Source organism: Hordeum vulgare, chromosome 5H (assembly GCF_904849725.1).
Source record: "Hordeum vulgare subsp. vulgare chromosome 5H, MorexV3_pseudomolecules_assembly, whole genome shotgun sequence".
In the NCBI taxonomy this organism is placed as follows: domain Eukaryota; kingdom Viridiplantae; phylum Streptophyta; class Magnoliopsida; order Poales; family Poaceae; genus Hordeum; species Hordeum vulgare.
The window spans coordinates 429,259,150-429,270,489 of NC_058522.1; the positions used below are offsets into that span (position 1 = coordinate 429,259,150).

Sequence of the window (11,340 nt, forward strand, 5' to 3'; positions counted from 1 at the left end):
CTTTTGAGTTGATTATTTTTGCTGCTGGTTGATATGACAATTGCCCTAATTTTTGTAATTTTTCAGAATTTTTTGAGATACCAGAAGTATACGAAGTATACATATTGTTACAGACTGGTATGTTTTTGACAGATTCTGTTTTTGTTGTGTTGATTGCTTATTTTGATGAAACTATGGATAGTATCGGGGGTAATAGCTATGGAAAAGTGAGAATACAGTAATATAACACCAATACAAATAGAAATCAAGTTTGCTACAGTACCTAAAGAGGTGGTGGTTTGTTTTCTTATGCTAATTATATCACGAGTTTCTGCTTAAGTTTTGTGCTGTGAAGTTTTCAAGTTTTGGGTGATGTTCTCATGGACGATGGGATAAAGAGTGGAAAGAGCTCAAGCCTGGGGATACTCAAGGCATCCCAAGACAATTCAAGGACACCAAAATGCCTAAGCTTGGGGATGCCCCGGGAAGGCATCCCCTCTTTCTTCTTCAATCCATCGGTAACATTACTTGGAGCTATATTTTTATTCACTGCATGATATGTGTTTTGCTTGGAGCGTCGTGTATTATAGGAGTATTTTATTTTTGTTGTGTCACAATCATCCTTGCTGCACACCTTTTTGAGAGAGACATGCACTCATCGTGAATTTGCTAGAATACTCATTGAGCTTCACTTATATCTTTTGAGTTAGGCAATTCAGTTCGCACGTGCTTCACTTATATCTTTTGAGCTAGATAACTTTGCTCTAGTGCTTCACTTAGATATTTTTAGAGCACAGTGGTGTCATATTTTGGAGAAATAAGAACTCTCGATCTTCACTTATATCTTTTTGAGAGTGCTCTCTCTGAGTAACTTGGTAGTTGGCGTGTGCCATGAAAGAGTCCTAAAGATGATAGGCATCCAAAGAGGATATAATAAAAACTTCCATATTCATGTGCATTGATTAGTAAAGAGAAGTTTGATTCCTCTCAATTAGTTTTGAGATATGGATTTGGTAATATTAGAGTTATGTTAGTAGGGTGTTGTGAATCTAGAAATACTTGTGTTGAAGTTAGTGATTCCCGTAGCATGCACGTATGGTGAACAACTATGTTAGGAAGTCGGAGCATAATTGATTTATTGATTGTCATCCTTTGTGTGGCGGTCGGGATTGCGCGATGGTTAACACCTACCAACCCTTCCCCTAGGAGTATGTGTTTAGCACTTTGTTTCGATTACTAATAAAACTTTCGCAATAAGTATATGTGTTCTTCATGACTAATGTGAGTCCATGGTATAGATGCACTTTCACCTTCCACCATTGCTAGCCTCTCTAGTGCCGCGCAACTTTCGTCGGTGCACAAACCTACCTTCCTCAAAACAGCCACCATACCTACCTACTATGGCATTTTCATAGCCATTCCGAGATATATTGCCATGCAACTCCCACCGTTCCGTCTCATGACTTGTGCCGTCACTTTCATATTGCCATTGCATGATCATAAGATAGCTAGCGAGATGTTTCAACATCATACGCTAAGCTAGATCATTGCACATCCCGGTACACTGCCGGAGGCATTTCCTATAGAGTCATCATTGCTCTACGTATTGAGTTGTGAGTAAATAGAAGTGTGATGATCATCATTATTAGAGAATTGTACCATGTGAGGGAAAAAAAAGAGGCCAAAGATGCCCACCAAAAAAATGAAAAGAGGCCAAAGATCCCAAACAAAAAAAGAGAAAAAGAGAGAAGGGACAATGCTACTATCTTTTTCCACACTTGTGCTTCAAAATAGCACCATGTTCTTCATGATAGAGAGTCTCTCATTTTGTTACCTCCATATACTAGTGGGAATTTTCATTATATAACTTGGCTTGTATATTCCAATGATGGGCTTCCTCAAAATTGCCCTAGGTCTTCGTGAGCAAGCAAGTTGGGTGCACACCCACTAGTTTTCCTTTTGAGCTTTCACACACTTATAGCTCTAGTGCATCCATTGCATGGTAATCCCTACTCATTCACATTGATATCTATTGATGGGCATCTCCATAGCCCGTTGATATGCCGAGTCAATGTGACCATCTCCTCCTTTTTGCCTCACAACCTCCACCACACTCTATTCCACATATAGTGTTATATCCATGGCTCACGCTCATATATTGCGTGAGAGTTGAAAAAGTTTGAGAAAGTAAGAGTGCGAAAACAAGTACTTGGCCAATACCGGGGTTGTGCATGATTTAAATTCGTTGTGTGGGGATGATGGAGCATAGCCAGACTATATGATTTTGTAGGGATAACTTTCTTTGGCCTTGTTATTTCAAAAGTTCATGATCACTTTGCTAGCATGCTTGAAGTACTATTGTTTTAATGTCAATCGTAAACTATTGTTTTGAATCTTACGGATCTGAACATTCATGTCACAAGAAAGAAGTTACAAAGGACAAATATGTTAGGTAGCATTCCACATCAAAAATCCAGTCTTTATCACTTCCCTACTCTAGGACGAGGAGGAGTTAAGCTTGGGGATGCTTAATACGTCTCCAACGTATCTATAATTTTTTATGGTTCCATGCTATTATCTTGTCAACTTTGGATGTTTTGTATGCATGAATATGCTATTTTATATCTTTTTTGGGACTAACCCATTAACTCAGTGCCAAGTGTGAGTTCCTGTTTTTTCTGTGTTTTTGACCTTTTTCAGAGAAGAATATTAAACGGACTCCAAACGGAATAAAACCTTTGGAAAGATTTTTTTCCGTAACAGAAGATACGCAGGGGACTTGAGAACCAAGCCAAAGGACCCCAGGGGAGGCCACAAAGCCCCTACCCGCGGCCTGGGGGGCGCCTAACAGGCTTGTGGGCCCCCCGTGGCTCCTTTGCCCTACTTCTTCCGCCTATAAATTCCCTAGAAATCCCAAACAGCCAGGGAGAGACACGATAATACTTTTCTGCCGCCGCAAGCTTCTGTCTCCGCAAGATCCCATCTGGGGACCGTTCTGGTGCCCTGCCGGAGGGGGGATTCGGACACGGAGGGCTTCTTCATCAACACCATGGACTCTCCGATGATTCGTGAGTAGTTCACCACAGACCTTCGGGTCCATAGCTAGTAGCTAGATGGCTTCTTCTCTCTCTTGGATCTTCAATACAAAGTTCTCCATGATCTTCATGGAGATCTATCCGATGTAATCTTCTTTTGCGGTGTGTTTGTCGAGATCCGATGAATTGTGGATTTATGTTCAGATTATCTATGAATATTATTTGAGTTTCCTCTGATCTCTTATATGCATGATTTCGTATCCTTGTAATTCTCTTCGAGCTGTGGGTTTCGTTTGGCCAACTTGATCTATAATTCTTGCAATGGGAGAAGTGCTTGGTTTTGGGTTCATACCGTGCGGTGTCCTCACCCAGTGACAGAAGGGGTAGCGAGGCACACATCGTGTTGTTGCCATGAGGGGTAAAAAGATGGGGTTCATATCTATTGCATGAATTTATCCCTCTACATCATGTCATCTTGCTTAAGGCGTTACTCTATTTGTTATGAACTCAATACACTAGATGCATGCTGGATAGCGGTCGATGTGTGGAGTAATACTAGTAGATGCAGACAGTATCGGTCTACTTGTCTCGGACGTGATGCCTATATGTATGATCATTGCCCTAGATATCATCATGACTTTGCGCGGTTCTATCAATTGCTCGACAGTAATTCGTTCGCCCACCGTAATATTTGATATCATGAGAGAAGCCTCTAGTGAACACTATGGCCCCCGGGTCTACTTCACATCATATTTTCAGCTCTACACTTTTACTTTGTTGCACTTTGCACCTTCAGATCTCACCTTGCAACTAATCGTGAAGGGATTGACAACCCATTTATAGCGTTGGGTGCAAGTTTGTTTGTTTTTGCGCAGGTACATTGGTGACTTGTCTTGATACTCCTACTGGATTGATACCTTCGTTCTCAAACTGAGGGAAATACTTACTGCTACTGTGCTGCATCACCCTTTCCTCTTCGAGGAAAAAATCAGGTAGCAGGCCTTAGTGGGGGCTTAGTCCAGCCCACTATGGGCTGGTTTATCTCCTCCCACAGCCCAAGAGGCCCCTCGGGGCGTGACACCCCTCCTCATGGTCCCCGGTACCCTCCCGACACTCCCGGTACACTATTGGTGAGCCCGAAACTTATCCGGTGACCAAAATAGGACTTCCTATATATCAATCTTTACGTCCGAACTATTCCAGAGCTCCTCATGATGTCCAGGATCTCATCTGAGACTCCGAACAACCTTCGTTCACCAACACCTATAACTCAACTTTATCGAAACGTCACCGAACCTTAAGTGTCCAGACCGTGCGGGTTCGAGAACTATGTAGACATGACCTGAGATATTCTCCGGTCAATAACCAATAACGGGACCTGGATGTCCATATTGGCTCCTACATATTATACGAAGATCTCTATCTGTTGAACCTCTATGTCAAGGATTCAGTTAATCCCGTATGTTGTTCCCTTTGTCCTTCGGTATGTTACTTAACCGAGATTCGATCGTCGATATCTCTATACCTAGTTCAATCTCGTTAGTGCCAAGTCTCTTTACTCATTCTGTAATACAAGATCTCATGGCTAACTCTTTAGTCACATTGCTTGCAAGGCTTGTTTGTGATGTTGTATTACCGAGTGGGCCCCGAGATACCTCTCCGTCACACGGAGTGACAAATCCCAGTCTTGATATATGGCAACCCAACAGACACCTTTAGAGATACCTGTAGAGCACCTTTATACTCACCCAGTAACGTTGCAACGTTTGATACACACAACGTATTCCTCCGGTGTCCGGGAGTTGCATGATCTCATGGTCATAGGAACACATACATTGACATGCAGAAAACAGTAGCAACAAACTGATACGATCATATGCTACGTTTATAGTTTGGGTCTTGTCCATCACATCATTTTCCTAACGATGTGATCCCGTTATCAAGTGACAACACTTGTCTTTGATTGACGAGCTAGTCAACTAGAGGCTCACTAGGGACTGTATGTTGTCTATGTATCCACACATGTATTTGAGTTTCCAATCAATACAATTCTAGCATGTATAATAAACGATTATTATGAACAAGGAAAGATAATAATAACCAATTTATTATTGCCTCTAGGGCATATTTCCATTAGAAACATGCATCACTGTCCCCATGATGGCTACACCCCTAACTTCTCCTCCAATCATGAAGGATCGCCGCCTAGCTAGAGAAAGCAGACAGGTCTCCAGCAATAGAGTGTGATGGGAAAAACCCCATTGAACAAAGTCTTAGAGAATTGATGGTGAATCCTCACCCCAACCTTTCGAGTCAGCCTACAAAAAATGCGCATAAAAGAGTAATGTAGTGAAAACATAATATTTGCATCATAAAGATAATGATGACGCATAATGGGAACAATTATTGTGGATAACAAGATAATGTTGTAACCCAAAAACTTCTAATATGAGATGTCCATACATCGCAATGCATAAGATCAAAGGGAAAACAAGCCCGAGAATTTGATTGTTTAAAGGCTAACGGGACATGTTTCCCCAATCTACAAACATGCACCATCATAGATGGGTATTTATTAGTAGAGAACTCAAAATAAGAAATAGTTTTAGAAAGAGTGGCTTGCCCAAATGTCCAAGTCGCTCATGGCAGAGCTAGGTTGTGTCGACGAGGAGAGACTAAGATCTAGAGAGAAGAGGATAATGTTTGTCATAGCTATCAAATCATAGAATCACCGCTCGAGTGCAAAGGTCCTTGATAGAAAAACCAAAATTGTAAAATTAAACGGTGATAGGTTCTCACGAGTTACAACGGTGGAAACACAAATTTTGGTAACATTAGGAGGATGCCAACATTGCGTAAATGAAGGGGAAAGGATGAAGTGTGAAAGGGGAAGACACATTAGTGTGTGCCATAGGGAGAGAGTCGCCATTACCAATGATCATGTGAGGAGCAGAGAAGGAAGTAGAATGAGAGATGATGCCGAGGTTGTTAGCCGTACGAGATGTAGCGCAGATGTCAAGGAACCGATCAAAGCTGCCACCATCGTCTTGGAGATATAAGTTGTGAAGGGTAGCATGTAGATATGTTGATCCCATGCCATCGGTTGAGAGGGAGGCGTACGCGGGACCATAGCTCGAGTAAGGAGCCATGCAACCAAAGCTTGGGTGTCCCATTTGCACGATGCGGCGTGTGGCATAGAGACGCCATGACAAGGCCCAAGAAAGGTCGGTGCCAGACCCACGACAGTTCTATCGTCATGCATGGAACATGCGAGGCGGGGTTCTTATTGTTTAAGATTCAATGGTGGCCTTGAGTGAAAAGTATTTTTTTGAAGTGGGAGATGCAAGCGGTGGATCGAGATGGTAGCACATGAGACAGACGATATATCCAGGTTTGGGCCCTTCCTACAAAGGTAACACATTATTCCTATTTGATCTAGATTGTATTGCTCGAGTGCTCGCCAAAGATCAAGAACATCATAAGAGTGTGTCTTGGGTTAAATATTCTTGTGCTTGATGGCGGCCTAGGGAGAAGAGGGGTCAGGTGGAAAACCCAGCCCTAGATGGCTAATGTCTTGAGCCCCTCCCAAGAGGGCCCTAGCTCTCCTTATATACCTAACCGAGGTAGTGTCACATGGTTCGGTCAGAGAAAAGGTAGACACAACACTGGGTTGAGACGGACAATGTGGTGCACATGTGGACTAGTGGTGCCTTGCCTTCAAGGTGGTGCACCATCTGCCTAGTGCTTGGACATGAGTAGCTGACTTGGCGTGCTCGGAGTGGCATTATCAGGGGTTGGACTATCATATCCTCATCAAGGGGTAGTGCCAGTGTGCCACATGGGAAAAGTGTCATCGCGCATGGAGCCGTGAAAGTTTAGTCTTGACCTTCTATTCTTGTCCTTGATGATACCACAATCATCGGATGAGTTGGGAGTGAAGAAATAAAGGGCGTGGCTAGATGGAGTAGATTCGAGTATTGCTAGACACATTCGCATTGGAGTATGTGCACTTTTGTGGGCTATATGGAACTGTAGGAATGATATGGTTTTTGACAGACATACAAATATACATTTTTTGCAGGTACTACACAGAGCTACGACATTAATCTGTACATGGTCGTCACTCACACCTACGGAAACCAGGGAGCCTTTGGTTACTGGGTCTACCCGATGGGAGACGGTAGCGCGGGATATCTTCAACCGATTTGGATGGCAGTCCAGTAATAGGATAGATGAGTAGACATCTAGGCCTATTATGTCGGTTGTGGCAATTTTCAGTTTACTTTTGCTTTTACTCTCTTTTGTCGGAGACTATGTTGGACCGATATTTGTTTGCTTGCTTAATAAAGGGGTCGTATGCATCGTGCTGATGTAGAGGCCGGAGGTAATCCTCCTTTTCTAAAAAAAAGAGAGAAGCTGATGATGATGTGGAGTGGGCGATGAGGAGAGCTGGTGAGCGCTGCGTGCGAGACAAAATTCCCACTGGAGAACGGCACCGCGGGCTTGTGGAAACATGAGACATGTCAGGTTCATGGCGAGGACGGCGGTGCAGTGGACAAAGTTGTTGTTGATCCCATTTAAAAGGGCGAGGATGATTTCTCAGTAGCTAACCAATGAGCATAAACTTCAAAGTGTTGACAAGACACTTGATGCAGATGGTGAAGGCCGTGATAATGAGATTACCTTGCATATGATTTTGGAACTCGTGTTTGGCCAAGATGGCGTGTTAGACGCGACTTTCAAGGAAGAGTGAGTTGATCACGAACCAGACCTTTGCGGCCGGCCTGGTGATAATATTGTGGATATCCTTGAAATGGATGATATACAACTTGAAGACAATGGACTGGTCTATCTGAGACGATGTACCACTCCCTCCCACCCACCCACCCAAATAAACCCCTTGACCCTCTTCTGGTAGCGAGCCACGTCACCCCCTCACTAGTAACACCGGGGCTGTCCACGGTGACACCGTGTCGAGCTCGACCATTGTCTTATCCGAGAGGCATGCAAAACGAAAAAGCCTCTTTGTCGCATCAGTGACCCTAGTCTTCACCTGTGTCAATGACACCACGACCAGCCATGTCAATCCCAATATCCGGCAAGGTCCTCGCTTGGCAATCGATCACAGGGGCGTCATGGCTGGTCGCATCGTTGCCCTTCTTAGTATCTGCCTTCTTCTCCACATAATTGACTAAGACCACGAAATTTTTCAGGCATCTGATCAAATAACAAACCTGGTTTTTTTAACTTGACATGAACATTTTTTATACTCCCTCCATTCCTAAATATAAGTCTTTTTAAAGGTTTCATTAGGATACTACATAGGGATGTATATAGACATACTTTAGAATGAGATTCACTCATTTTGCTTCGTATGTAGCCTTCTAATAAAATCTCTAAAACTACTTATATTTAGGAACGGAGGGAGTACAACATATGGTTGCAACATCATCCACGCAAAAAGAACAGCTTAAAGCTAGTACCCAAAAATGAAAATGCTTATATAAATACAAATGTGTCTTCTCGAAGAGAAAGTCCATGCAGCTGTCTCGCATAGGTGGACGACGTTTCTACCAATCATATTAGAGCATCTATATACGTGTATATACCACGTGAATCATAAGACGCCCAAGATATTGTCATCTCTACAGAAGGCTGCTGGCAAACTGGACCAAACGAGTGCACGTCCCACCCCTTGATGCACTGCACGTCTCGCAAGTTCGCCGCCAGTTCCGCAGCGATTGGCGATACGCATGCGCGTATGCGTATATATATAAGCACCCCCGTATGCGCACTAATCTTAACCCTCCATCTATAATACCACTCCACAGCCTTTCCTTGCCCCGCAGGCCACATTCTTTGGACAAGAGTCATTAGCCGAGCAGCGGATTAACTAATGGGGCGGAGGCTGCCGGCGTTGTGCCGCGGCCGGGCGGCGACGCGGGTCAGGAAGCGAGTACAGCGCCTGACCTACTGCTCCCCCTCCTCCTCCAAGCTGCCGCCTTCGGTGACCAGCAAGGTAAGGAGTGACGCTGGGGCAGGAAATGGACGCTGTTACGGCGGCGGCAATGGCGCGTCCATGGTTGACGTCGTGGGAGGCATGAAGGACGGCGGCGGGCGGCGGGTGATGGTGGTCGCTGACGGGCGGGCGGAGGCGGTGGGCGCGCTCGAGTGGGCGCTGTCGCAGGTTGTTCGGAGCAATGACGCCGTCGTCCTTCTCGCCGTCGTCAAGCCGGCCCCGGCAGATGGTAAGTAACCGTACGTCCGTACCGCGGTAACCAGTGATGTACATTAGTGATGGAGTAGTACTATATACACTATTCTTCTGTGGGAGTCTGCTGAAATTAACGTCAAATAATTCTGGTATGCGTGCTGCAGCGGATGATTCATCCTGCGTGAAGATATCAAGGACAAGATGCTACGAACACCTCAACGCCATGAGGAGCTTGTGCGAATCGACCAGGCCAGAGGTATATACCCCTCCATTCTTTATTTCGCCAGCAGTATAAGGAAGAGAGTGTCAAACTGGAAGATAAGCTAGTAGTAGTAATACTAAAAGGCACTACCCATTTAGCGCATTTCGCGCCGAATTTCGGCCAAACGCGTAAAGGTGTTCAATAATTTAGCTTAGCTAGCTACCAGTAGGCTATACGAATGAATTTATTTGCTTTTGGCACCTTCCATCCCTTTCCAAGACAAGAAAGCAATTCCGCAATAGTAAAATGGCAGTAGTGGATCAACATTGCGCCTTGCGCCCATGATTGATTGATTGATTGGTCTATGACTCTCTCTATAGCAAAAGAATCATCAACGTTTGTGCAGGTCAAGGTGGAGGTGTGCGTGACGGAGGCGGAGGAGCGCGCGCCAGCGGTGGTGGACGCCGCGAGGCGGCATGGCGCGTCGCTGCTCGTGCTCGGCCAGCGCCGGCGGGCGGCCACGGCGCGGTGGATCCTGGGCCTGTGGCCGGCGGCGGATCGTCGGTGCGGCGGGCGGTGGCAGAGAGGCCTGGTGGAGTACTGCATCGAGCACGCGCCGTGCGAGGCGCTGGGCGTGCGCCGGCGGAACTCCGGCGGGTACCTCGTCTCCAGCAGGCGTCACAGGGATTTCTGGCTCCTCGCTTAGTTCAATCCATCGGTTCAACCGTCGTAGCTGAGGGAATCGAGAGATTGAAGAATACATTCTAAGGATATATATATTCTCGAATGTCCGTTGGCTAGGTTATTATTACGTATTACTCCCTTCGTTCCAAAATAAGTATAGCAAAATCTGTATTAAATTTGTATAAATTTTATACCAGATCAACGATATTTATTTTAGGACGGAGGAAGTATTATTTATATAGCCTTTAATATAAATCTTTCAGCAAATATGAACAAGTTATTTGAGATGTGGTTAAATGGATTCAATATTAACACAGGTGAATACATATGGATAGGTGTATGTGCAATGCTATGGGATATATGAAACTACAAGAATGATATGACTTTTAATAGAAAGAACTTCATAAATTTCTTGCAGGCCATTTACAGAGCTTCTGTGTGGATCCTTATATGGTTGTTTTTCACACTTACGGAGTCAAGAAAGCTTTACTGGATGCAACCGATAGAAAACGACATCACGGGTTTTATTCAACCGATATGGATGACGACAAATTAATAGGCTACGTGTTTAGTTATCGTAGCCTGTTATGATATGGCCAGATGTGGCATGTAATTCTCTTTGTTTCTTTTGGATGCTTTCATGAAGTATGGTTGGATCTTGAACCTTTGTTAAACCTTTATTTAATAAATAGGCTGCATGTCGTTATAATGTAGAGGCCACGGATGGTCCTAGTTTTCCAAACAAAAAATGTGACTGAACTATACATTGTCTGTTGAGTGATGATGTCTTGCAGGACCGATGCTGGATAGTCGTACTATACCTCAGCGAGTTCTGCATGCTTCCAATCTCCTTTGTGAACAAAATAACCATTATGCTAATTTTTTGGTGAGTAGTTGAAGTGAAGAGCATAAAAGCATATCTTGCTGATCCCTTCCTGAAATTTTCGTTTTCAGGAGTTCAAGAAGGCAAACATTGTACTTTGATCAGATCTTCATCCGTAACCGAGAGAGAGTGGTTCAGGTGGGCTTAAGCGGGTTAGATGGGCTTAATAGGGATCGAACCTGTCCCTATTGGGCTGGGTCATTCCCCATAAAGCCAGCCAAATGACTATTTGATCATCACTGTACCCTACCTTAATTCATCATTTCGAATTTGGAAGACAAATGCCGAGCTCTTCCCCATCTCAATATTCCCAAACATGACGGGGAGGCACGGAATCACCTAA

General features: G+C 44.3%; 1 protein-coding gene across 1 annotated transcript; it reads left to right on the forward strand.

Annotated features, from left to right (window-relative positions):
- The first annotated feature begins 8,837 nt into the window (after positions 1-8,837).
- On the forward strand, positions 8,838-10,322 carry LOC123398576. The gene is made up of 3 exons (XM_045093032.1): positions 8,838-9,262; positions 9,393-9,484; positions 9,837-10,322. Exons 1-3 carry the CDS (start codon positions 8,911-8,913, stop codon positions 10,134-10,136), a joined length of 744 nt encoding a protein of 247 aa, XP_044948967.1. The 5' UTR covers positions 8,838-8,910; the 3' UTR covers positions 10,137-10,322.
- The last annotated feature ends 1,018 nt before the right edge of the window (positions 10,323-11,340 follow it).